At 41.0% G+C, this 27857-nt stretch overlaps 2 protein-coding genes across 6 annotated transcripts in view; both read right to left on the minus strand.

Moving 5' to 3' along the window:
- Window positions 1–228: 228 nt before the first annotated feature.
- On the minus strand, window positions 229–12784 carry zswim7 (zinc finger, SWIM-type containing 7). Its single transcript, XM_061085918.1, has 5 exons — window positions 12655–12784; window positions 11471–11492; window positions 10456–10558; window positions 2537–2641; window positions 229–928 (listed from the first exon to the last, which is right to left on the minus strand). The coding sequence occupies exons 1-5, from the start codon at window positions 12728–12730 to the stop codon at window positions 818–820; spliced, it is 417 nt and encodes a 138-aa protein (XP_060941901.1). The 5' UTR covers window positions 12731–12784; the 3' UTR covers window positions 229–817.
- Window positions 12785–14936: 2152 nt separating this feature from the next.
- ncor1 (nuclear receptor corepressor 1) overlaps window positions 14937–27857 on the minus strand; it is a 51242-nt gene continuing 38321 nt past the window's right edge. For 3 of the 5 annotated variants that reach the window (XM_061085811.1, XM_061085813.1, XM_061085809.1), the window contains 23 exons: window positions 27322–27488; window positions 26623–26737; window positions 25970–26055; window positions 25002–25170; window positions 24789–24914; window positions 24616–24699; window positions 24268–24518; window positions 23459–23765; window positions 22917–23144; window positions 22503–22703; window positions 21909–22058; window positions 21040–21231; window positions 20814–20949; window positions 20180–20655; window positions 19852–19968; window positions 19350–19495; window positions 19027–19244; window positions 18783–18929; window positions 18304–18446; window positions 18078–18131; window positions 17792–17995; window positions 17528–17704; window positions 14937–17408 (listed from right to left, as the gene is read on the minus strand). In XM_061085811.1, the coding sequence (XP_060941794.1) occupies window positions 17101–17408; window positions 17528–17704; window positions 17792–17995; window positions 18078–18131; window positions 18304–18446; window positions 18783–18929; window positions 19027–19244; window positions 19350–19495; window positions 19852–19968; window positions 20180–20655; window positions 20814–20949; window positions 21040–21231; window positions 21909–22058; window positions 22503–22703; window positions 22917–23144; window positions 23459–23765; window positions 24268–24518; window positions 24616–24699; window positions 24789–24914; window positions 25002–25170; window positions 25970–26055; window positions 26623–26737; window positions 27322–27488 (4202 nt within the window). In that variant the 3' untranslated portion in view covers window positions 14937–17100. The remainder of the gene's footprint in view (window positions 17409–17527; window positions 17705–17791; window positions 17996–18077; window positions 18132–18303; window positions 18447–18782; window positions 18930–19026; window positions 19245–19349; window positions 19496–19851; window positions 19969–20179; window positions 20656–20813; window positions 20950–21039; window positions 21232–21908; window positions 22059–22502; window positions 22704–22916; window positions 23145–23458; window positions 23766–24267; window positions 24519–24615; window positions 24700–24788; window positions 24915–25001; window positions 25171–25969; window positions 26056–26622; window positions 26738–27321; window positions 27489–27857) is intronic. The other 2 variants (XM_061085810.1, XM_061085812.1) reach the window with 2 other exon arrangements.

Genomic DNA, 27857 nt, shown 5'->3' on the forward strand with positions numbered 1-27857 from the left:
TAGTGAAGTTACTAATCAGGAAAAAACATCCACTGTGCTCGAACTGACGTGCAACCTTTTCCAGAGGCCATTTTTTTTCATTCAACAAAACAGCTGCGAACTGATACTGCTATTTAACATAATGCAATCTGTATGTATGGTGAATTGTTTTGTTAATAAAGTTCATGTTTATATTGTTACAGATCCATCTTTATTCCATGAAAAAACAATTTCCAAAATTGGACAATTCATGTTCACAAAATAGAGCAAAGGACACAAATGCTTCTGAGATAACTTCAGCATGCAGATGCACAATACTTCTTTTAATAATGTGACAAACAATAACCTAAAATGGGAAAGGTCACATAGAAACACTGATGAAAGAGTGAAGTAGATAGAATAGAATTCGGACTGAGAGTTTGATGTTTGGGTGGTAGAAATAATAGATTGTGTTTTCACTTCCATATAAAATATATTAAGGTTTAAAAGAATGGGTCTGAGGTAACGTCAGCATGCACATGAACAATACTTCCTTAAATAATGGGACAAGAAATAACTTCACAACATCAAGAACACACACACAATGAACAGATGTTTCCTTGACACAGATTGAGGTTTCTTTCAACTAAATAAAATAAATAAAGCAACTGGTACCCCAAACAGAGACTTCTGTCGAGCAGCAGAGCAGCAGTGTGGCCATACTTTGAGAGTGCTTCTCTGCAGTGGCACAAAATGTGAGTGTGAAACGTGGGCCCTCATTCAGGAGGCTCCATGCTTTCCCTTTGGAGCCAGATGTGCTGCTCCTGCTGCTGAACTTGGTGGTCAACGCACCTGCGTGTCAGGGGGCTGCGGTCCCGCTGAGCAGCATCGACATCTGCTGATCAGACACACTCTCCTGCTGAGTCACACCCATGGCCTGACAGAGGTAGGCAGCCAGGATGTGTTTGCACTGCGAGAAGAGAGAACGGACGCTGATTCACTAAATCACCACAGGAACCAGTGTGATTAATGACATGCATATGAAGCCCTGGTAATTTAAGAAGCTTCTGCTGAGTAACCGTCAGTCCAAAACTGTGAGTCACAAAGCCAAATGCCAGAATCATTTCAAATGTTTATATGAAATTATAAATATTGACATAAATGGAAAGTGCATGTGATTAAGAGGGTTATGAGTATTACTTTCCAAACGGAACGTCTGGAGAAGAATTACGAGTAATTCCTGATGTTCATGTTGAAGTCTGTATCTTTGCATGTGACACTGAACAGGTGTCATTGTTATCAGTATGAACATGTTAATCATTGACTTGTTTTCAGCCTCAGCCTGTTTCATGCATTACAAATGAGGTCGTGTTTTGCATTAACAATGAGCCAAACTCCAAGTGTGGTGAAAAGGACAAATGTGCAGGAGGTTGTTTACGAGCATCTCCTGTCAGCTTGTTTTTTTGAACTCATGGTCGTCTGTTGTCAGAGGCAGCGCAGCTTTATCTGTCCTCTGACCTACTGGTCAACAGTGTGGACCTGGTCTGGCCTCAACCAGTCATGCTGGAGCCCCTGAATGGTCAGAGTGGCTCCGGCAGGGTGGGACCGCAGATGCCATGGTCAAACTCAAAAGTCTCCTGAGTATCATACAGTTTTGGACTTTGGAAATGAGAAGTTACAGTAAAACCTGATCCACCAAAAGTATGGATTTTTGGGGGTCAACGACGATCGCGAAATTAGGAAGCAAAACACTTCTGATACAGATACATTGACAGTATAACTATAAACTTTATTATGAACAACTATAAATATGTGGTCCTTGGGCAAAACACTGAATCCCAATTGCCCCCATTAAGTCGTGCACATAGATGCACTGTATGAAAATGTACTGTGAAGTACTTTGAGTGGTCATGAAGACTAGAAAAGGGTTATATAAACACAGACTATTTACCATTTAAGTTGAATTTAGAAATAAATGCACATTATGTCTGTAGTTTATTCTGTAAGATAAGTTTCATATGAGCAAACATTAACGCAGATATCGACGATATGTCTGGGAGAGGCTCACACTGGCTGATTTCTATTGGCCAACAGATAAATCAGTATGTTATTTTTCGTGTGTCTTCATGGGGAACCAGTGGCATGGGTCCGCTCATCCGTAGCAGATCTCGGTTCTCACACTGATTTTAGCAGCGTTCTCCAGGGAAACAAATCCCTGTGATACTCCGAGCAGCAGCTGAGCTCTTTTCCTCGCAGATATTTGGAAGCTAAAACACCCAGTCGGGGCGGAGACGCCCCTCAATAACCAGACAAAAACACGACCAGACCACACTGCATCTGCTCCATACACAGTTCAACATGTGCTTCTTCTCATTTTGGACTGAGCAAAGGTTTTTTCTCTAAGACGCCTGACTGACAAGACATAATGGTTGTGAAGCTGACTTCACCTCTATGTGTAAGAATGCTTTTGTATACACTGTATACTGTATATATATATATATATATACACACACATATATATAAAAAAATATTTCCATTTGCAGCCCAAACTGTTTGTCACTTTCTGTGTGAGACTCACCAGCAGACCTTCGTTTCTGCGGAGCACAGTGTAGGCGAAGGCCGGACACGGGCAGAAGTGACAGGAAACAAAGCAAGTGTATAAACGCCCCGAGGCTCCGATTACCTGCAACAGAAATATGCAAACCAGTTCCAATAAATGGCTATTTGTACACAGCAGCGTGTTTGACAGAGTCATACAGAGTGTGAAAGTGTAAATTAGTCCAGAGATGAAAGCTTGAGCTCTGCAGAGCAATAAAAAAACACAAACATGTTTCCAAGTCACAATCTATTTCATCTCTCACAAAAGGATGTTTTCGACCACCTTGGACTTTCTTTTCAAGTTTTCCTTTTGTAACTTTGATCTTTATTGAATTTATTTAAAATATAATGACATTAACACACAGTAAACTTTTAAAAAATTAATCTAATTTCTATAATTCTATGTTTTGTGAGCTGGAAATTCTTTATATTCAGTCATTAGTTGGAGCCGGTTTGTCATTAAATTACTCAGCAGAGACAAACAGGTTATGAATATAAAGGTGGTATTGTTAAAATGCCTTGAAAATGTTCAAAAAGTACTGATTCACAAAATGAAGTAATTTATATTGAAATATCATATAATATTGTTCTGTAAAAATAATAATTTAGCACTAAACTATATCAAATGTCCAGCTAGAACGTTGAAGAAGGAAGGCTTTGGCTCTCTAAAGTTTTTTGTTTTGCATTGACAACTTCCTACAATACGGTTTTAAATGATACCTTAAATAAGGAAATCCAATGCGCATATGAAAACAACACAACCATTATCAACAAGGCATAAAAAACCACAGGAAAACAAATCCAATGTCAGATACTGAAGACACAAAATGATAACACAAAACAAGCCACCCACTTCCTCAGAACTGCTTTTCATGAAGTGCAGTTTATATTTCTAGTCATTTACTTTTATTAGCTGTCTAGTCTGCTCTTAACCTTTGTAAAGTATCTCTGGACATTCTTAAAAGCAAATGTATTATAAATAAAAAATATTAATATTATTATCATCCAGTGTCTCTTTTGAGGATAACTCCATTCTGGACTCTCCTTGTAGATGTTTAATTACAGTGACAGACTGGTGGTTGAGTTGAAGGTGATGTTGCACTGACCTCATCATTTCACATGACTTATTTGCAGGTAACGAGATAGAAACAGCCTGTGTGTGGAGGCTAATGGCTTTCAGTCATTCAGTCTCATTCAGTCTCGTCCTCATGCACATGACACACAAGGACATTAAGTCTGTGGATTAGCTTGATACTTCACAATAACTAATGCTTTCCTGGATGGCAGAGAAGGGCTCCATTACTTTCCAGGGCTTCCATAAATTACCTTTCCCTGTGACCTACTAAAGTAAAAACACCTAATTTGTCCACTGTGACACTTCATTATAAATAAGGCACAAGAGAGACCATCACATGGTCTTAAAAATCCCCAGTGAGGATGAATAAAGCACCACACACAGCAGGATGGGGACAGACTCAGTAGAACTGTGTTGGCCGAGCCAAGGGCCGCTACACTTTGTAAAGAGCCAAAGTTTATTGAAACCCAGCTCACACTCGGGGCCTTTTTGTTCTCTGCTGGCCTCAAGGATTGTGTGGCTCTACCGCAGCTCACACTGTAGAGCTGGAAGCTCACACCACACAAACTGGAGACGTCCACTGCCTGGCAGGGAGTCCACTGCCTGCCAACAAACACCACACATTCAAATCTGCCGTTCACCACTCGCTGCGGATGGAGCAGCGAGAGTTAAAACCTCAGCAAAGCCCCTTCTCTGTCCGAAATGTTCCCTCTCATGGGAATACTTCTCAGGCCAGGAGTTTGGACGGCCCTCTGTCCACTGGTTACGCACTACAAACTGGGGATATTTAGAGCTCTGGGAAGTTACACAGCTGTGCTCCGTCATCACCAGTCACCACAGATTGGATGCAATACATTTGACACCTGAGTCTTTGGCTGATGAACTCCTTCTTCCTTCTTCTTTCTTTCCACATACAGTTTATTGTAAATTGCAGTTGAAGAGCCAAAAAATAATATTATGAAATAAGATTGGAGGAACTCTTAAGCTGCCGCTGGTCATAACCAGTCACTCACATTAGCACATCTTCATCTCAGCTGCTCCTTTCGTAACACAAGACGTGCTTATTGCTGTTTTTTTTCCATCTACTGAATCATTCAACCTGATACGTTCTGATTAACTTGAAGAAGGTATTTTAATGTGTATTAAGCAGTGTTGGTATGTAATGTAGTGTATTTACTTAATTTCCTTCCATGGATCTGTACTTTACTTAAGTAAATATATTTACTCCACCACATGTATCAGCAAATATCTCTAATGTCTACTCCAAACAGTTTTGACAATTCATTGCTTTAAATGTTCACATTGTTTTTATAGTTTTTAACAGTGCTGAGAGGGGAAAAGGTTAATTGATCCAATCAGGTCAGAGGCAGGTAACATTAGACCCCGCCTCCTGCAGCAGCATCATCACTGGTGAAAAAACCACCTGACTTGAATTCAGAAGATAGCACCACAGAGACTTAACCATTAATTAATATGACAGCGTGTTTTCAGTTGCATCATCAGCATTCTTCTAAATATGACAGTGTCTGTATTATTCTTATATTAAACGGAATATACAGTAGGCACAATGATGTAGTAGACTGTTGAATCGGGGAATAAGCTACAATCGACAGGCACTTTTACTTTAAATACTTTGACTATATTTAAAAGGAAGTACTTGTGTAATTTTACTCAAGTATGATGTCACAAGGTCAAACAGATGGTCTTGTACTTCACCCATACTTAGTTCTCTTCATTGGCTCTATGTCACTGACAGGATTCAGTTCACAATACGCACTCTTTCATATTGGTCACTTGACATCAAGCCCCTACACATCTAACACATGTTTAAACATGCATTCAGGTGACATGTGTACTAGGTCTGTCTCTCTTAATGCACTTTACTGGGCTCTGTATTATTCATTTTAGTGAGTGTGTGTGTGTGTGTGTGTGTGTGTGTGTGTGTGTGTGTGTGTGTGTGTGTGTGTGTGTGTGTGTGTGTGTGTGTGTGTGTGTGTGTGTGTGTGTGTCAATATCCATTTTGTATGGTGTAACTCTGTATTTAACTTTGTGACTCTTGTCTCTGAAAATAATTTTGGTCTCTCAAAACCACAAGACATTCAGTTGGCAGTGAAACAAAATGAGATAAAAACAAAAACCTCACATCTGATGACACTGGAACCAAGAAATGTTGACTCAATGATTAATCAAAACCAAAAGAGTCGATTAAAGTCGTCAACTATTTAATCAGCAACCAATAATAGTTTGTTGAGGAAAAAACTGACAGCTGAGTGTGGAGTTTTATTACTGCTGAGAATACACTAACGACTTCCTTTTCTCAAGAGATTCCGATACACCAGAAAAGGTCATGCAGTGTTCACTGTGATAAGATGAAAAGCAGCGAAATCCCAAGATTTCATGAGTTATTCATTCCTCTGAGGAAAGAGGTTGACAAATGTCCACATCAACATGAGTAACTCGGTGTCCCACAGGAAATGACAAAAGAAAATTGTGTAATTTGTGAAATCCTCAACTTCTTTTTCTCTCAGACACAGAGTCCAGTTAGCACTCACTGTACTCCCAGTAAACCCGTGCTGTGTGAGAATATTATTTTTGTATCCAAACTGGGGTCTCTGGGAATCTAACTTCTATTATTTTGAGCATAACGTCCGAAATGCCATATTTCATTTATATGCTGATGACACAGTAATATACTGTTGTGGCACCACTCTTGCCGAAGCCCTTGGTAATTTACAAATTGCTTTTAACCTTGTGGAAAATCAGCTCATTGAACTAAGACTTGTCTTGAATGCCGCCAAAACCAAACTGTTGATATTTTCCAATGGCAGGAAAGTGCCTGTGTCTCCACCCAGCATTTTGTCATTGCAAGGGTATGAAATTGAACTTGTGAACTGTTACAAGTATCTCGGCATTTTAATTGATGATCGACTTTCTTTTAAACCGCATGTAGAAAATCTGGTAAAAAAATTAAGAGTGAAACTGGGATTCTTCTTCCGTCACAAATCTTGTTTTTCTTTTTTTACCAGAAAAAAGTTGATTGCTACCACTTTCCTCCCTGTACTTGATTACAGTGATCTCTTATATATGAATGCCCCAGCAAACTGTCTGCGTTCTCTAGACACTGTATATCATGGTGCCTTAAGGTTTGTCACTGGTTATAAAGCCCTCACTCACCCCTGCATCTTATATGCTCGAGTTGAGTGGCCATCTCTGGCAGCACGCCGCCTTATACATTGGCATATTTTTATTTATAAAGCTATCTTGGGTCTGCTCCCCCACTACTTATGTAATTATATCTTTAAATCCCAGAGCAATTACCTCTTACGTTCAAATGAGTTTTATTTATTAATTATGCCCAAAGTTCACTCTGAATTTGGTAAGCACTGTTTTAAGTTCGCTGCACCTGCTGCTTGGAATGCACTGCAAAAAACTCTAAAGTTAAAGGAGCTCATAAACCATGAAACTTTGAGGACTCGTGTGAGAGAAATTGGAGCGGCTTCATACCGCACTTGTTCTTGTTTTGGTGTGAATCCGGAGCTTTAGTCCTGTTGCCTTATCTTTTTCTTTTAAATGTATTTTATCTGTGTTATGTGATTTCTGTGTGTCTTGTGACTGTTGACATTTTTTTGTATGCTGCTGTCTTGGCCAGGCTTCCCTTGGAAAAGAGGTCATTGTATCTCAACGGGACCGACCTGGTTTAATAAAGGCAAATTAATAATAAAATAACATTTTATAACTTGTTGAGATAAATCTGCTCTCTTCTCCCTGCATTACAGGAACCTCACGAAGACAAGATGACTAAGTGCATTTGGGCTTTTTTTTTTAATGAAAGCTCTTCTAGAGGTTTGACATGGTCGTCACGTGCTGGCCACGTAGATGTCCGACGATTCTTCCAAGAAGATATTAATCAAGGGCAACTGGACTTTGTTGCAGATACTTGAGAATCTCTCATCCCTTGGTCTGTCAGTGCTCCTGGCCGCTGTAGCAGAAATCATTAGAGCTTTTTAGTCAGAGTGTAAACGGCAGTCTGTTGATTACAAACGCTGGACACACTGAGCAAAAATACAGAGCGCCCTGACCTTAAATGTCACGGCTGAGAGGTGTTTCCTGTCCTTTTGTTTCCTAGAAGTAAGACACCTGCTGTGATAGTATTTAGCCAGAGCCTAAATTATAAAACAATGCCATGTCAACTACGTTCTGCTTTCAGGCAATTAGTTGAGAGAGCTTGGTTTGTGTTTAACAGCGGCCCACAGAAGTGGAAGCTTAAACTAAATATTTGTGCCATGGCTCAGTGACGGAATTTGAACAGACCCTGTTTAAACTTCAGTCTCACTTAATGTCTCCCAAACTGTCCCAACGTAAAACAGAACCTGGCACCACTACAGCAGCAACACTCACAACTGCTAAATGCCACAAAATCAACTCAATCTTCAAGATTTTTTGACAGAGAAAGGATAATATAATGTGTTCATTAATGTTTATGCAGTAAAACTTTAAAGAGGAGGTTATATGCAGGCTGATAGTGTCAGAAATTTTCAACCTGGAACATTCTGAGAAGCTGAAAAGGTATAAAAAAAAGAAAAACTTTAATTAGTTATTAGTTTTGTGGCTCTGAAGGAAACTGACAAAGTCTGTGAAACCTTTGGAATGAAGCAGTTTTTCTGTATTAACTGGTCATAAAAGGTTAAATGTGCATTAAACTCTATAAGCAAGACATGTTGGGTTAATAATTAGGCTTTGAAGGTGCTGGTAGGTAACCACCATGTTCTGTCATAGCCAGGCAATCTGTTCCCACCTGTATCCCATCTGATAAAGAAGTCCCCATCTTAAATACCCATAATCCATATAATAATATAATAAACGAATATATAATAAATATACATAGAATATGATGTACAAAATATAAAATATAAACTCACTTCTATAATTCAAGTCACATCAATAGTTGGTATTCCATCACAGATTCTGGCTGGATAGAGTCAGACTACAACATTCAGGCGGATGAAAGAGAAATATCTATAGAAATGTGTAATCAAGAGGAAAGGATGGAGGAAGTGAACTCACAGGAGTGTTCTAAGATCATAGTCTTCATTTAAACCTAAGTTCCCATTATGTATATCTAGAAAAAAATCACGTTTTAAGAGCATGGAGTTAATATCTCTGCCTGGTGGCTTTTGGGTGTCGATACCCGAGCCTCGTGCTCAAAACATCACTAATAAATAAATCCTGGTACTGCGAGAACGGATTTTCTCTTTTTCAAAATTTTTGGCTGTTTTGTATTTCTCAATAAGCTGAACTTTAACTGATTTTTTACACCATGATTCTACAGCTGTTTCTGAGTCAGGGCCGGAAGTGTTGAGAGGGGGGGTAAACAGTGCAGAAATAAAGCAGAGCTAAGTGGGAGACAAGTGTGACCTTTAAGTTCACACTAATGCAGACGACCTGAGACATTTCCACTGACAGACACCAAACCAGAATCAACAGGAAAAGATCATGTGTACTCAGTTTAGCAAATTACATGAAAACTGTGAGATTGAGAAGAAATGGCCATGGTGTGGACAGACCAGGATAGCAACTACCGACTTTTTGTCAATGAAATGATAACAATACACATGATTAGTGTAAAAACACGTCCACATTTCTAAAGTGACTCTTGTTTTGTTCAACGAAAAGTTCAAACCTGACACATGTTTAATTTACTATCGTACATGACAAGAAGATGGAAGAAGCAAATGCAAAACTGATCTAGACTGAGTTGATTAATCACTGCCGCTCAAGTAAAGAATAAATACATGGTTAAATCTTCTGTTAGTTAGCAGATCTTAATGTGTATGGGTTTATCAGAAAATTCTTAAAATCTGTTCCAATAATACATTTCATTTTTATTTCGGGAGTAATTTGCAGGAAAACAAACAGGGGTTTGAAAAGATACATAATTGTTCAGAAGATAGAATAAAAAAATATTATTGAGTTATTTAGTATATATATATTTCCGGTTCATTTTGCTCGACCACAAATATCCAACTACTAAAACAGCAACAATTGGGCTGAAAGTGTCCCCACGAGAACCCATGTCTTTATTTAGCTGCATTGTATTTTACATGAGTTTCCAGGAAATTTGGGTCACAAAGACCATAACCTCAGTGGACTGCCTTGTTCTCCCACCACAAGGAATTCTGCATCCTTTTGAGGATAACTTTGAACTTTCAGAGAACCATTACATAGTTTTCAGAGAATGAAAAAATGAGTAATCCCCTTTTTTCTCAGATAGTAAATAATGTGGTAACTATGAAGGATATCCTGTGTTTGTATAGGTCTGGTTTTTAAATGTTGTTTCACGTTTTAACAAGTTTAAGGGTCCTATCTTACAATTGATGCAAAACCACACCAAACACAATGCAAGTGTACTTGCTTGTTTCAGATGGACGCAACTACAATTTCCCATCTTTTCTTCATTTTTGTAGCATATCAACTCATGTTGTTTTCATCTGAGGTATTTCTATGATCGGAATCATTTTGAATGATGAAAAAAATCAGGTCATTGAGGCTCCGAACACTATTAGACTTAGAATCATGGTATCATTAGAGATAAACCCTATGTTGTGGGTTGTGGACCTTAACACTAAAATCAGACAGACTTTGCTCCAGTAAAACTTTGCTCCTCCACCTTTTCCTTTAAAAATAATAGGAAGCCAACCATGCTGGTGGTTTTCATGATCTACAGCAAATACATATTTTACAAACAGCTACTAAACTGATTATCAGCTTTTTTTGGGTGAGAAGTGGAATAATTCCTTCCCTTTCTGTTTTGGGAAAATACAGACCTGGAAGGCCTTACGTCCACTGGGAGAAGACAGACAGGTGACTGAACGTTGGTCAACCAGGTCCAACGCCTGTAACGCACAGGGACCAAAGACAAACTTCAGCCTGAAAGACACGAGGAAGAAATTGTGAGAGAAAAACACTACAACACACAAATTTTCAAATGTACGGTATAAATGGCCATACACGAATATCAGTCTGTCAATCAAAAGTTGATTTGTAAAGCACCTTTCATAAAGGTTAGTGCAGTTCAAAGTGCTTCACAATTGACTGAGTAGACAAATCTAATAAAAGTACTGAAAATAAGATGCCATAAAATAGATTTATAAATAAAAGTTATAAAAAAACAAATCAAAACCCTTTTAGACCAAACAAGGACCAAAGAATACATTGAATACATACATATATAAATATATGACTAAAAATATTATTCTACTATCACTATATATATCATGATATAGCAAAGGGATGCAAAGTATAGAGAAAATAATTATTTTGATTTAAAATGCCTTATACCATGTCTTTCTCCCTGTAACTCAGACCATTATGTTGGGAAATGTTTGGGTAAAGATACAGAGCAGCATCAAGGCCCCGTGTCTCACAACTATGTCACTTTGGCAAACGTCTCCCTCGTCCTCCTCAGTGTGGTTTCTGCTTCACTTCAAACCCACTCACATTCAGTCATGTGCAAACCTTTTCAGTCCAACAATAACTCACCCAGTCAAAAATAACTTGATTTATGGTTTTAAAGGTCCAGTGTGTTAGATTTAGATGAAAAGGATTTATTGAATATACAATAATCCTTGTGATGTTTTCACTTAAGTGTTTCATGTAAATTTATGCATTTTTGTTTTCTTTACGCTAGAATGGGCTCTTTAAACTTTCAACTTCACCACTAGATGTCACTAAATTCTACACACTGAACCTTTAAAAGTCTCACATCTTGAGTGACAGCAAAATAACATGGCAGAGTTACCTATAGATATTCGTGATGGTAATACGATAATGTACACTTACGCGATAAGCAGGTCATCTGGAACTGCAAAAAAAAAGAAGAAAACATTTTTTTTTATTGAAAATCCAATTCCAATTATTTTAATTTAGGGCTGGGCAAGTTAACTCGTTTTAATCGAGTTAACTCAAGTGATGAGTTAACTCGATTGTTTATCCGCCAATTATTTTCTTTTTTCCTGTTCTGCAGCAGTCAGCAACAGACTTTCACAAAATAAAAGCCTGACTTTCACAATAAAACAATAAATAATCAAACCTGAGTTAATGCGAGATAAAATAATTAATTAACTCATCACTTGAGTTAACTCGATTGAAACGAGTTAACTTACCCAGCCCTATTTTAATCATAAATTAGCTGCAGACAAATAAGGTGGTAATATATGCTTTACCTGATTTAATCTGTTTAGATATACTACAACACAGCATTCACTAGGAAAATACAAGGCACCTCAGACAAACTGTTAGACTAAATAATTATATATAGAATTAGTAGTAGAAATAGTTTCTGTTTTAACATCCTGCTTTTGTTGTTGTTGCTGGGGCTCTAATTTGTTTATGCACAAACCCTTTGTCCTTGTTTGGTTTGACTTTGCTTTTCAAGAAAGGTTTATGAGCCACTGGAAAAGAGACATGATCATCTGATCTTTTCATTCTGTGATAATGTAATTGCGTTTAGACCGTATTTTAATAGAGAGCACACAAACCAATACCTGTTACTTCATTCTAGAGCTATAACAATTAGATGACAAATCGATGAACTGATACATTTATCAGAAGATAATTTGATAGTTGAGTCAATTTTCAAACCAAAGTGTAAAAGACATTTTTAATATCATTCATACTTCCTGTATAGTGATGAAGTGTGAAGAAGAAGGTTCATCTTCTCAGGTGTGGTCTACAAGCACAAATGTGTTACAGCAGCGCCCTCTAGCGCTAGTTTATTAAACCGCAGTGTTCAAAAACAGCGGAATATGAAAATGATAAAGTGCATCATTGATTTCTCTTTGATGCAGGGTCACGACAGTTGTGTTTGAATAAATCTAAAGAGAAGTTAACTCTTGTTAAGATCAGCTTTGCACGTAAAGACAATAAAATGACTCTTGTCTAGGTCTTGCTATTAGCAGCTGTTAGCTCCTGATGCTAACTTGTGAACTGAAGTTGTCCAGGAGCCAACCGTCACGTTGTCTTACTGTGAGACGTGTCCCGGTATGTCCTCTGGATGTCCCGGAACAGTTGTTCAGCCACTGCAGGGAGAAGTGAGGACATCTCTCTCTCTCTTTCACATCAGCACAGCTTCCCTCCACAGGGCACAACCAGAGATCACAATTTCCGCCTGCAAGTTCCCTTTCGCCTCCAAAATAAAAGCCCTCATCGTAATCTAATAACAAGCTTTCCTTATTGCTAGTCTTGTAAGGTGATGATGTGTTTAGTTTATTGCTCCTGATACCACACAGACACTTATTGTAGAAAACTGTGGACAGAGCATCTTTAACATATGTTCAACCCATACACTGTATAAAATGATATGGTTGAGAGTAATAATCAGGGACGGGTCTAGACAGGCATGTATGAGGGGGCAGCCACAAATCTTGAGGGGGCATTGTGCTTTATTATATTATTATTATTATAAATTGGGATTTAGTTTGAGGGGGCACAACATTTATTTGAGGGGGTCAGGCCCCCTCTTGCCCCTGCCTAGACCTGGCCCTGGTAATAATACTAAATATTATTATGATAATTTTCATTATTAAAATTATCAGTAGTAGATCCGCTCCATGATTGCAGATCGGCACCAAAATGTTATGGATTCTTCCCTGACCCACACCTCATCCTTCCATCAGGTTTTGTTGTAATCTGTCCAGTAGTTTTGTGTAATATTGCTTACAAATAAACAGACAGACAGGGGTGTAAAAATAAACTCTAAGTGGTTCTATTAAAAACTTCAGAAAATATTTTCTATGCTCCACCAGAAAATGGACATGTTCATACCAGCTATTGTTGAGATATCTATGTTTTGTTCTCTATCTTACGAATATATTTTACTATATTTTACCTACATTTATATCCTGTGAATCAATATTAGCTGTGTAGTCTATAGAATTAACAATATAACTGTTTCTTTCATCTGGAGTAATGTATAATTTCTGGACTCAAATACAGGATCAAACACAGAGCGCAAACATTTGAGTAAGGAGAGAGGATGTGCCCGGACTAAAACAAAGAACCATTTCATGAATTATTATGGGAAAAACATATGAAATCCTCCTCTAAGGTTTAATCTGCTTGGTCTCTCCACTGTGAAAGACTCCCTTCTTGATAGAGACACCTGTTGGAGTAAACCTTCTCTCACAATGATGTGCTTGCAAAAAACTGCACTTTGAGAGACAGTACACATCTGGCCAATTGCTGAGTGCCCTCAAGAAAAGAACCGCCTCTGTGTTGCACGCTGTGTCTCTTACAAATACTGTGGACTTGGGAAAGTGGGGGCTTCTTTCGTGACATGATCCAGTGACCTGGTGACGTGTCCGGCAGAACTCCAGAGATTCTCTGTAAGTATTGTTCTTATACAATGAATGTACTACTGTGAGACTTTTGAACACTGGACTTGTCTAAATTATTAACCTTTCCCACTTGAACCTCGAATCAACGCACACGCTGTCTGGTCCAGAAGGGACCGGGCTCGACACTATACCTGCTTTGAGTCATACCATAACAATTTACTTATGTTGTCCTGTAATGAGACCTATAAGTCCTTGGTCTATGTGACTCTCCCCATGAGTGTTTTTCATTGATACAACAGCAACATGTAGGTGTTAGGACACATGGGATAAGCAGCAACAGGCCTGTCTTCCTTTAGTTCGGGTCTTAGTAATAACTAACTGAAGAGTTTACATACCAATCATTTTCACATATGGCAGCAAAAACATTGGAATTATTAAAATACACTGATGGCTCCATTCCAGGGTTCAGGTACTGAGCACTGAATCACTGACATAGAACAGAGCCATTATTAATGTTTTTAATGACTCATGCCGTGTTCCTACAATGACAAGTCAAATATATGTGACGAGAAGCAGGCGTTTACCCGAAACCTGACAACGACACGCCTGAATGGAAGGAACTATCTCTACACCTTTGTTTGACAAGCTGCACCTGCTGGGAGAGAGGTCTATTGTCTTTCATTAGCTGGTACACAGTCAGTCACTGACTTGTGATATATCATCATTATTAAGTGTCCTAACAGGATATTAAGAGAATACCATCAAATGCACCGCAGCAAGCTTTTTTCATCACAGTTTAAGAAATAGAAAATCTGTCATTTAAATAGTCCAATGACGTACTCAGACCTGATATTAAGTATTACACCCATCTAATTTTATACATCGCTTGTTTAACCTGGCAGCAGTAGAATTTGGGATGAGGTGCATAAGTCGTGGTGAAAATGATATGACACCCATTAAGAACCTACACGTTTTTCAGTGGTGGAGAACTGATCCACTTTATTTGATTGGTCTGAACTCTTGTAATAGCCTACTAAGAGACATTGTGCGATACAAACATTGCATTTCAACATCATAGGATACACTGGTTTTTCAAGTCTTAATTTCCAAAAGACAAAAAAGTCACCACTGTGTGTTTGATAGAGCTGAAAAGATGCTCCAATTCTTTTTCGGCTTCATGTCGGATTTTCTTTAAGATTCAAGTTTGTAAACTCTTTTTTGTCATTGCCTTTGTAAACACATAGCATCCCATCTAAATAGGATGAATAACAAAGATGTTGAAAATTACAGGAAATAAAAATCTGAACATGTGCAAAGACAAATGATTCAGAGTAAAAGGAAGAAAGAAAATATCAAGTTTATAGCAGAACTGATTAGTTGACTGAGTAAAGTGAGAGCAGAAAAAGCCAAAAATATTGTATTTCTTTGACATATCTAAAATGAAAAGACTTGCAATGGAACGTTTCTGCCATTTATGATGTTGACCAAGTATATTCATATTCTAAGCTTTAAGCCTGTTGATTGACACTATGAAAGCAGAGATTAAGTGATCATTGTTTTGAATGACCATGGCAGCAAACTCCTAAACATTTAACGGTACCATACACTTAATAAAACTGTAACTGTGATGCAAGTGTCACACTACAAACTTATGTACCAGCTACAAGAAAAGACAGGTAGTCAAAACATCCAGATTTCTGTGAGTTGTGGGGGGAAAAAAACCTTAAAGCACATCTTAGTATACTCCTGTGCTGGAGGATGAATAAGTTACACAGCAGGTAGTATGCTTTTTGTTGTCAAAAGCTACAAAGCAAAAAAGTGCAACAATGGTGCAGACCATTCTTTATGTTTGGTTAGTTTTGTCTTTTTGTGTAACTGAAAGACAATTTACAGAGTTCAGATTTTTGTCAGGATAGTATATAAAAAAAAGGGACTACAGAAACAAATACAAACATCAAACACCAACGTATATATCTCTGAGAAAATTACTTAAAGCTGCCTTCTTTCTCAAGTCACACGGCGTGGCAAAACTGTCCAAAGAAAAAAAAGGTTCCTGACAAACTTAACTGTTTTTTACCATGACAACATTGCAGAGCAGATCATTCTGGACAGGCTGGAAACTATAGAGAGAGACAGCAACATGTGTCACGCCATGATCAGCTCTATTGGAAAAAAAAAAAAAATCATTGGCTCACTTACGTAATTCAGACTGGGTCCAGGAGTAGTCATGAAGATATATGTTTTCTGTTTAAATGAAGCTTATATGACGTCAGTGATCTCAACCTTTGAAGACATTTTTCTGTCTGCTCAGAACTGGGTGAGAAGTTAACATCTAACATCTGATAATTACAATCCACACATCATCTTCACTGTGTGGCGAAAGCAGGCGTCGGATATTGAAGCGGTTTGAAATGTTAGTCTGCGTTTAGTCTTGTCCTTGAATATCTGCGATGTTCAGGCTCTGGTGGTGTTTGATAGACGGCGCAGGGCAGCACAATCTCTGTGCTCCACTCATGGTCAAGTACAATGCACAGGTCTGGTCTCTTAGCGTCGCTATGGTGAGAATATTAAAATAGGGGTCAGGTGACATGGGGGTGGCGATGGACTGGGAGAGACCAACTGTGATATTAAAGATTAAACCCCTACTCTTCCCATTTAAAGTGGATCAATTTAAAAGCGACATTAAAATAAGAAATAATCAAGGTAAGAAAAACACTGCAAAAGGTTACTCTATTTACATACAATTAATTTTCTTAAAGACAAAGTATATCTTTACAGAAATCAAACAAAATTCAGAAATAATCTCTTATGATGTTTCTTTTTACATAATAACTTCTTCATCTTTACTATAGCTCAACACAACCCCTAAGTCGAGTCTTGTTTACTTTCCCGATAGGCTGGGTGAGTGCTTCCGGACCAAAAGCCTGTCTCGTTCTGGAGAACCCTGCCCGTCACAGGCTGCTGCTCGTACTCTCGGCAAACAGCGAGGGGGCGCCATAGCACCAAAATTAAAAAAATAACACCACTCCATCAACATGTCACACTTGCCAGTGAGCAAGGTTAGTTCTGGGAGAGGGGGTGACAAGCCTCAGTGCAGGTGTCTCTTGTGGTTACTGGAGCTGTTGCAAGCAGGGCTCAGTCGTCACTGTCAGACAGGGTCTCATATTGCTCTGACAGGAGAGACTGCCAAACGCGCTGCTGGGCCACAGGGGCTCCACTCGGAGGCGGCTGCGGCTGCTGCTGCTGTTGTTGTTGTTGTTGTTGTTGCTGTTGTTGTTGCTGTTGCTGTTGCTGTTGCTGTTGCTGTTGCTGTTGCTGTTGCTGTTGCTGTTGCTGCTGTAGCTGCTGCTGCTGGCTCTGTATGGAGGGTGAGGATATGCAGGTTGGTGGTGTGTTGCTTAGGATGCGCATGGTCAGTGGGTTGTAAGGGAACTGCATTGATCCTGAGGAAAAAAAGAGGGGGAAATGTTAAAATTAAGATTAAACGGACCAAGGTCTTTTCTGTCTTTGATTTCAGCACGGAGTTTTTGCAGACACTGAAAACATGGTATGGACAGCTCACCTGTGGATGAGGGTCGGTCATCCCAACTCCACTGGGGCTGGGCTTGGGCTTGTCTGTGATAATCTCCCTCGGAATGGACGGAGGACACTGAAGAGGGACGTTCCCCTCCAGCGTAGGCCTGACCCAGATTAGGTGACTTGGATTTCCGGCTGTTGGCTTTGCCCTGCTTCTGCTTCCCTGTACATACAGATAGAGAGAACATTTGAATCAGCAACATGGTAAATGTAGGAAAGTGTGATTAATAAAAGTCTGATTTGTGCGTACCCATGCTGGGTGATCGGTTTGCATCTTGGCGGGCGTCACTGCCTGCGCCGGGTGTGTTGTTGATAGGACCCTGAGCCCCTACACCTCCCTGGTGCTCCTCCTGTCTTTCCTCTAAGTTACCCATCAACGCTTTGCGGATTATGTCCTCCAGGCCCAGGTTACTGGCTGGATCACTGAAAGAGTGATTCCTCTGGTTGATGCCGCCTAAAAACCAACACAACAAATCAATGAGGAAGGATGGATCAGTGAAGTGACGAGTGTCTGAGAGAGTTTCACTGCTACTTACCGGAGCTGGTAACAGCAGGCAAGTTAAAAATCTCTGTGCCGGGTTGCGCATTTCCTGCAAGACAAACAAAAACTGAATTTCTGACCAGATATGATGTCTTTATCGCAGTGTGTAATGAGTTTAAAAAAGAATAAAAGCCTTGTGGGCACACATTAGAGGAGTTTGTTTCATCTTCTGGTGCATGCATGTTAGTTTGAAGGAAGAAGATAAGAGAGGACCCACTTACCAACATCAGAATCACCGACACCAGAAGAGTTCAACTTACGAAAGATCTCCTGCTTCTTGGATTGCACCATTGGCGAGGTGTTCTCCAGCTTGGTGAAGAAGGAAGGCAGATAGCTTACGCTTCCCGGGGACCTCGAGTCACTCCTTGAACCAGACAGAGGGTTAATAGTCAACGAGCAGGATGGTAACTGGGGCAACAAGCCCTCTCTAAGTCCACAAATACTTTTCCGTATCAGATTTGAGGTTTTTAGTGTATTTTGGGGCCCAATATGTTGATGTACTATGTACTAGGATTATAGGCAATGTTGTGCAGAAAGAAAATAATAATGTCATGGTAAACATGACTGGTGTCATGGTAAACAGAAAAAATAGCCCAGGACTCCTAAAGGTACCATAAAGCTGTATTAACTAAGACATGTACTAGCTTGTTGGACTTACAGCTTAAAACTATCAAGTTTGCAAACTGTGCAGCACAAGTACCTGATCTCAGAGTTGTCAGCATCTCGCCTCTGAGGTGGAGGCGGCCCGCCAGCCTCCTGCTTGTCCATGACTTGGTAGCTCTGTGGTGGAGAAATGGGTTCGTAGTTCTCCATCAGTCTGCCTCCTCGCTCTGGAGACTTACCCGGCCTGGACAGGAAGTAAAAAGACAGATTTTAAGACACATGATGCATAGTAAAACAGTCTAACTCCCATTACGTCAGGGTTAATGAGCTGGTCCACGTACCTGGACCTGGGCTTTTCAGGAGCAGTCTCTGGTGAAACTCTACTGGAAGGTCTTTGGTGGTGTAGGGCCTGAACCTGGTTCTCAGGGCTGTAGCGGCTGGGCACCTTGGCACGTCCTGAAGAGGACCCAGATGGCCCCACGTTCTGGAATGTTGAAGAAGCTGAGGAAGAAACCTGGGGAGGGTCCTGATTCCGGGCAAAGTCCTGGGTTATGATATGCTGCATGACAGGGACCACACAAAAACAAGGCGAGTTAGGTATATCAGGACGATGTACTTTTAAAACACACTGCATTACTTTTTCATTTTCTTCCACGCAGCTTACCGAAATGTGATCTGCCAAGGTCATGACTCGGTGGGTCTTATGGTGCTGAGAGTAGTTATCTGCCTGGGAGGATGGGGGCTGATGGGAACTGGGTTGTGGCTCCCCTGATGGTCGGTAACGACTCATATCGTAGGCCCTCATGCCAGCTGGTGAAGGGAAAATGTTTTTATGAGACATACTTATTACAGTGCATGGCAACAGTAACTGATCTACATTTGCTTTCAGGTGACAAGAATAACTTGAAGTCAAGTGATGTGACTAGTCTGGTGCAGAGGAACGGTGTCAGATGGCCTCAAATGAAAAGGTCAGTCAGAGATAAGTCATTCAAGTTGTTAGCTTTACTCCACTAGCAGCTAAATTTAGCCTTCTCAGTGACAGAATCAGTCTCACTGTTGTTGCATGTCATCTAGGACATGCAACAACACCTTTTAAAAATGTAACTGAGACATTCAGTATTCAAGTTCTAAAATTGAATATGTTGAAACTGAGTTTGTGTTCATACCTGCTGCCTGCTGTTGCACTTCTTCTGGTTTGTCTTGTTGGAGCTGGACTGGGGAAGTAGCAGGACTGATCACCTCAATGGCTCCTCCACCGGTATTGTCATATCGATTAGACGACACTGCAGGACAAGTATGAGCAAAGAGTCAGTTCTGTAAAGGTTAAGGTTTAATCATGTTGCAGAAAGTTGTGCTTGAAGAAAATTATTAATTTTAAGGTATAACTCATTTGTGTTCAAGTCCGCTCAGGTAACTGACAGTATCAGATGGCACTTATGTTCACGTTTAATGAGGTTCAGTTATTTCTTGGCCATGTGTATCCAAAACACTTACAGCTGCTCGAGGAGTCAGAGCTCTGAGATCCTCGCTCTCGTGAGTCCTTGTCGGACGCTATCTGCCGTGTGATGATGACATCAATGAAGCTTGCGGCTGTGATAGTCGTCTTTCCTCGGGTCCGAAGCTCCTCTTCGATGCGGGACTTTGATGTTTGAGGTCCTTTATCCTTAGCTCCAACGCTATGGCCCTCAGCATAAGCTGAATGGGGCTTACCTCCCGGCAGAGACATAGCACCGTATGGGGACTGCATGGATCGTCTGTCTGCCTCCTGTTGCTGCTGTTCGGCTGCTCGCCGAGCAGCAGCCGCTGATGCCATTTCATCATCCCGATCGTGTTTGTTCTCCTTCACCTTGGACACATCCATCTGTGGAGCAGAGGCTGCAGCGTCCACCAATGCAGCCAGAGCATCCGCGGCAGTACTGTAGCGAGAGTTACTTTGTGCTGCTGCCGTTGCTGCTGCTGCTGAATGAGGCCTGATGAGGAAAGGAAGAAATTAAGGCATCAAAAATATTTCCTGGAGGATTGGTTAGTTAGTTGTGAGATGTATGTAATGAATTATAACATTAACTAGGGCTATCTGGAAAACAGATAGTGAGCAGATATAAACAAAGTTCAAAGTGTTTAAACCTACATTAAAGCGGTGATGACACTCTTGCCCTGGAAAATGCTCGGCCGTTGTTGAATCACTACGTCCTGTGTTCTTTGTAAGGGAGAAGGGGAGTGCAGATAACCTCGACTTCCTGGCCGGCCTGGTTGCTCTGGTCCACCTAATACACAAATTCATCCAACATTAACAAATTTGAATGTAGACTTTCAAAACATCTACTACTGTTTTATACAGCCACAAAACAACTCACCTCCACGCATGTATTCATTGGTTCGCTCCCGGTCGCGGTCTCGTTCGCGTTCTCTCATTTCCCTCTCCCGTTCTCTCTCCCTTTCACGCTGCTCCCTCTCCCTCTCCTTCTCCTGATGCTCGCGGTCACGCTCCCTCTCCCGTTCCCTCTCTGCACTGGCGGCAGCAGTTGCAGCAATATGGGCTTGGTGACCTGAGGAGAACAACAACAAACCGGAGACATGAGATTTTGCACACACCCGTCATGTGGCAGGATGGGCCAGAGCCTCGCTCACACGCTTGGAATCTGTCACAGCACAACCATGGGAATATTCTGTCCGGGGAATATTGCCATCTTTACCACTTGAGATGAAACATTGACTGCAATAGACTGCTGCTTTAGTTGTATATATGCTTAGAATATATATAATTACAATTAGGGATTTTTAAGATAATCATAACCCTACTTTGGGTGAAGAAAAAAACATCTGGAGACCTATCACATCACTAATTTGTATGCCTCTAGGGTTTTTACGGCTTATACTGAATTTGAGTCTAAATATAAAAGTATGGAAGATAATACAGCTAAGAATTACAAGACATTACAGAGTTTAGGCTGCAACATATTGACACTTCATTGCTACATGTTGTACATCAACAAATTCTATGGCCATTCAACACTCAAGTGTGATGAGAAACCCTTCCCAGTATGACTGCAGTAAGATTCAACCTCATCTGTGACTGTACAGGCGGAACTGACCTTTGACACCTCTGGCCTACACAGGGTCACACTCTTACAGAGGTGCGAAGGAACATGGTGATCGTGGCAAGGTAGATAAAGGAACATAGGGTGTGGGGGTAGGGAGGGGAGGGGAGGGGAGGGGTCCTCACCTGGCGATATGGAGGTTGGGTTGAAAGCCCTAGGAGGGAAAGGGGACTGAGCTCCGGGGAGGTAGGCAGTGCGTTCCAAAGTGGGAGCACCTGTTCCCCCAGGGTGAGGCAACAGGATAGTTGGAGGCATCTGGGCTAGATCAATAATCCCTTTTACAGACAGAAGCAAAGGGCCAGCGTTGAACAACAAAAAAGGATCCATCAATTTCTGAATTTACGAACCCCGAATACATTTAGCTTTAACCCATCACCTTCATCTGTTTGTGCTCCCAAATATAGATTTATCATAAAGCAACAGGGCTGCAAAAAGAGGAATAGTGGTCAACTTGTAGGAGGCAACCACTGAGCAAAGGGAGATTTGGGAGACCAAATCCACTTGGTAAATTGAGTAGTAGTATCAGCCGAATCATTTGCAGCCCCAATATTAAGAGCAAATTGGCGAAATTTCTATAGGTCATTTGCTTCTGGGCGTCTGGAAAAGGTAGCCACTACTTCACAAGCACACAATCTGCACCACTACACCTCCCCTTGCCTACAGCCTCTCCCCTGCCAGATGTGGCAGATGAGAGAGGGTCAGCTGGTGGAGGGACATACCTCGTGCTCCAGCTGGGTAAGGGATAGAGACAGGTTGTTCCCTTGGTGACAATCCCCGGGTCATGTCAGGCCGAGGAATGACTTGCATCTGCTGAGAAGTGATATAATCGTTGAGGATGGTCTGCCGTGTGTTCTCCATGGTGTACAGCTGGTAGGTGTTGTGGTAGTTTGCTGGTGACTGCTGCCTGGCGAACATGAACGCTGTGGCAAAGGACGGGAGGAAAACAAAACATATGAACAGAAGGCTCACAGATACTGATCGCTCCTGCCGATGTCAACAGCTGAAAAAGATCCTGGACATGTAATGCCTATGAATTTGGCCTGAGTTGCTATCATCATTTTATGCACAATCAAGGCTACTATCATCAGTTTACAGTTGTGGTGGAACGAGTGGAAAGGGATTAAATACAGTACCAGGATCCAGCACTCTGTGGAAGGCCAGGGTGGGGTCAAGATGCGGAGGCAGGTGCGGTCGGTAAATTTCCCCAGGAGCAACAGGCCGGTGGTGGGGGTCAAAGGGGCTGTGAGAGGCTACAGGGTCCCCACTCGACACAGGGGACTTTGCCGGGACATTGTCCCTCTGTGTTGGGGTCATGGCACTCTTTCTTTCATGTGCAGCAGATTTCCCAGAGCTCATACCACCTTTGTAGGAAAGAGGAACCCACATGACTCATTCAGTTAGTTAAACAGGAACAGAGCACCATCTCAAAACAATACATGTGTGGCAGAAACCCAAATTCAGGAATTAATGTCCACTCAGTGACCTCAGCAGTGAGTGCATGTTGTTACGTAGTGCTCATAATATGCTTATTTTGGCAAACAAGAAGACCCGACTTAGCAAGATAACTAATTCAATTTTGTCTAACAATATAATTGCCTATATTTCCTATTAAGACAATAAATGATGGCTAAGGACCTGCAGTCCACAGTGTGAGTAAAATTAGTATGTAATATACCTTCAGCAGCACGTCCCAGCATAGGTGAACCTCTGGATACGGGATTCGTGCTGTAGTTGACAGGGGTCCTGCGAGCATTGGCATCCTCGTACATGCCCGGGCTGAGCTGCGATTTGTTCGCCTCTTGGTGTGTGGAGCGAAGGACTGAGGTGGAGTTGACCACAGAGGTGTGGCGTACTGCCTTGCTCTCCTCGTATTTGGCCCGTTCCATGGCCTCAAGTTGAGGCATGTTGTGGGGAAGCTTGGAGGGACTGGTGATGAGAGACTTGACGTTGTGCTTGATAGTCGTCTGGTTGTGAGGGTGAATCTAGGAAATGGAGGCCACAACAGGTCAGTGACAAATTCATCCCCCTCATTGTTTCATCTATCATGTATATAAGATGATGCAAGTTTGACCAGATGCAACGGTTTTGTGCTGGTCCCTAGAGTCTAATCCACAAGGTTATTATATTAAAGACACGTGAAATACATTGTTATATACTGAAATACTTGTGGGAAAGGGAAGATGTTTTTTAGTGCTATTTAAGCCTGCAAAAAAGTTTGACTATTGGCTGACTATTAAAGCTAGGGGAGATTTTGGTCAACATTTAGTCAGCTCTTCAGAAAACCCTCATATTTCAGGTGGTAGTTTTCAAACGATGATTGTGTCTTAAGAGTGTGGGTTTTTTCAGCCGGTCATCCTCTTACTCGAAGTGTCCTTGGGAAAGATACTGAACCCCAAATGCCCCTGCTGCACATACAGTCGAATGTGTGTGTGTGAATGGGTGAATGTAAAACTGTACTGCTCTTCAAATCTGCAACTGTCTTACCTGAGATATGGATCCCTCCATAACCCTCCTGTCTGACATGTCAAGGGTTTTGCAAAGGTCCTGGCCAGACAGTTCTTGCCGGGGGATTTCGTGAATAGACCGTCCCATTTCTTTGATAGTGTTCACCCCCTCATAGGGCTTGCCTTTGCCAATACCCCCTTCGAAGGACCGGATCGGTGGGCTCTCTCGCTTGATCTGTTTGCCATATTTCATCGCATCTTCATACGTCTCTGCAGCAGTTCTAGGTGTTCCTGGAAATGATTTCAAAGTATTTCAGATTTTTCTCCTTGTTCTGCTATTAACAGTGAGCAACTTCTGGAAATGTGGGAAACTGTACAATTTTGCTACCTTGCATGATGGATCCAGTCATCATTGGTCTTTCCTTAGAATCTCCATGGCCTCCTTCTCTGGGCAAGGCTCTGCTAATTAAACCTGAGAAACAAATAAGCCCCATCACCATACTGATACAGAACGGAAAAAAACAAAAACGCGTTGTAAACTCAATGTCACACCAGCAGTACCCTCGAATGGAGCTCCTTCCCGCCCGGTGTGGCTCTTGCCCATGGATCCCTCCATCATGTCGTAAGAGCGCTTCATCTCATGGCCTGTTCTGGGGCTGCGGGTGTTTTCCCTGGGGTTCTTGATAGCTTTTGGACACATTTTCATGATCATGTTTGTATTCTTAATGAAAAAATACACTTGTTAATTTGTATACCAATAATCAAAGCCCCTACCATCAAAGGAGAGGATGTGACCACTCTTGCCTTCGTAGATGACGTGACCTTTAGCCAGCTGTTCTCCTCTGGCCTTGTCTTGGATGTTCAGGTCCTCTGTGGCCAGCTTTGTGATTGTGCACTTCAGGAGATCGGCAGCAATGCTGGACTGGGGCAGGGACGGTGTGCCCTATTTAAAAAAAGAGCAAAGATGTAACACAACACAGACTCCATTGCTCCAGACTGCGAATGAAATGGTTTTAATGCGCAACCATTTTTTTGAGCATGTGCAAATTAAAATTTCACAGGGTCACATTTGCGCACGATGATGAATAGGCTGTTTTGATGCCTTTACTGTCTCTGCAGTTGGTTGAAAGTAGTACTTTGTCTTCTTCAATGGCTGAGTTAGTCTCTCTGCCTGCACTTTTATCACACGTGCACTGATGATGATGGTATGAAACAATCCATTTAGCTGTTAATTGGTTCCAAATATGAAGCAGTCTATGGTCGATTACTTTAAAAACTAAATGTGCAAAGAGAGGAAAAGGATCAAGTAGAGGGAGAGCCAATTAGAGTTCCTGACTCAGGCACTACTGAGCCAGTGAAAAAGAAAAAAGCATTACTTTCAACCACAATGGCTGATGCAGCACTGGATGTGACAGTAGAGGGGGAATGCAAAGCTTTGTGTGTATTGTAAGTCTTGTGGCTCGTCCATGACAGCCAACTCTTAACTTGTCAATGGGACTACATAGTTTAACCATTGAATTGGGAGGAAAAAAAACCTGCAGGGACCTATGCATCAACCAAAGCAGTGACCTCTCCTCCCTTTTTTTCATTTGGTAAATCATTCAACAGAGGAGAATGTTATAGTCAAGTACAGTGTTGCCTAAAACATAATGAAAGAGGAACACCCCTTGTGGGAAAAGTCATTTATCCATTGCTACGATCATACCAATACTCTAAAAGAACCCATTTCATCCAGTCCTTACCTGAGTAATTGATCCTCTGTAAGTCAGACCCTCGCCCACCTTTGCTTGGTTGCCTCTGCCATCCTGTATGGATGAAACTGCACCTCCTAGAGAACAAATACAGAGTAAAGTGATGAGTGATTAGTGGAGTTAAACCAAAAGCTTGAATTTTTTTATAAATCGGTACATGCACTGTACTTGTGTGAAGCTTTTCTAACTTAGTGGACAAAGCTCATTAACACACGCACGCACGGGACTGCAAAAGTCACTGAAGACACCACTTTGGAGACAGTGGCTAAACATGTGATCTCAGATTAGAGTGATTAATTTGACTCCCTTATAGGACAGATGATTTTTCACATCTTTACTTTTCAGTCATCACATAAACCTTCAAAAAGCATGCAGCAAATTTAAAGTGCACCATCAGTAGTGCATCTATTTGACTTGACAACAAATTTATCAAATAATAAAATGCTATGATGTAGCAAAAGAAAGTGTTATGGCCCGTTAAGTATAATGATCCGGCATCACTGCAAAGATGTCACTAAAATAGCTAAATTCAAGTCCTCTGGTACACAAGAAGCCTATTGTTTGGTTTAATCTGGATGGGGTCCTGTCTGTTTAAACTGTCTGATGACAAAACAGTGTAGCAATGTGACCTTCTGGAGTCATACCAGGTTTGCAGGGATCCTGCTGCCGAGGCAGACCAAGAGAGATGGAGCCCACGGCGCTCTTAGTCCCCTCTGGACCATAGACAGCATGGGGTGGGAGGTATGTGCCAGGAGTTCCCTGGAAAAGCGAGGTCAAAGAACAGTTTTTCTAGGTCAGGTCACTGTGTTCATGAAAACAAGACAGCGGTTTTAATTGACGTTGAAGCACATTAATGTATTACAGCTATTAATTTATAAACTGTGGTATGTGAAAACAAACAAGTAATAAACACCTTATTTTCATCACTACTGCACCTTCTACAAAAGTAATTTGTAAATAGTAATACATCATTTTTTTTCTGTGCCTTTTTAATTTATTCAAATTTTTAAGCATTCAGAAACTAAATGACCCCTCCTGGGTCAAAGCTTCTCATTCTCAATTTTAAGAGTTGCATTTGTGCAAACAAAGTCTATGCTGCTATGAAGGTCAAGTTACACAGTGCTTCACTCTTTTAGTTTGTCATTTAACTGCAACCCATTTGGTCCATTTTTGGAAGAGAGTTCGAACAATGCTTTTAATAAGATGGTATTTAATGACTAACTGCCTATCAGACCCAGGTTAGTTCATTTAAAGCTAAAGCTCAGCTGAAATTGATAATTTAAGAATTGTAATTGTTGACATTTGTTAATCTGGGGCCACCACTCAATGGCAAGGTGTCTTACCTGGGAGATGGAGCCTCCTTGGATGAAGGACGGCTTGTCCGTGGGCTTGGAGGTTGGAATGAGTGGAGGAGGAGAGGGAATGTTGGGAGGTCGACTGGGTCTGCTGAATGTCACACGAACGCCATCTGGCATACTCTGTACCAGCTGGTTGGGAGCAGGGTGAAGGACTGGTGGGAATATAAAAAAGGACAAAAACATTTTTTTTCAAAACTTTCTAAAGCCAACTTTTGGGAGTGAAAGACCATATGTGTAAAAAGGAATTGCAATATCACTTCTGATTCCCCCGATGCTACTCCGATCCAGACAACATACATGTTCCATTAAGTTAAAATTTCAATCAAAGACTGCATGATAAAATATTCAGCTTCATTCTGACAGAATCTAGTGAGTGGTGAAGTGAGTATTGAAGACATCAGTTAATAGCTTGTTCCTCCGCCTGAGGTGACCTTGTCCCAAGCCTACTGTCTATTTAAAATCTCCGGGGAAAGCAGACGAAATGGATCATAACCCACACAAACACACACATACACAGAGTG

Source organism: Limanda limanda, chromosome 14 (genome assembly GCF_963576545.1).
Source record: "Limanda limanda chromosome 14, fLimLim1.1, whole genome shotgun sequence".
Classification (NCBI taxonomy): domain Eukaryota; kingdom Metazoa; phylum Chordata; class Actinopteri; order Pleuronectiformes; family Pleuronectidae; genus Limanda; species Limanda limanda.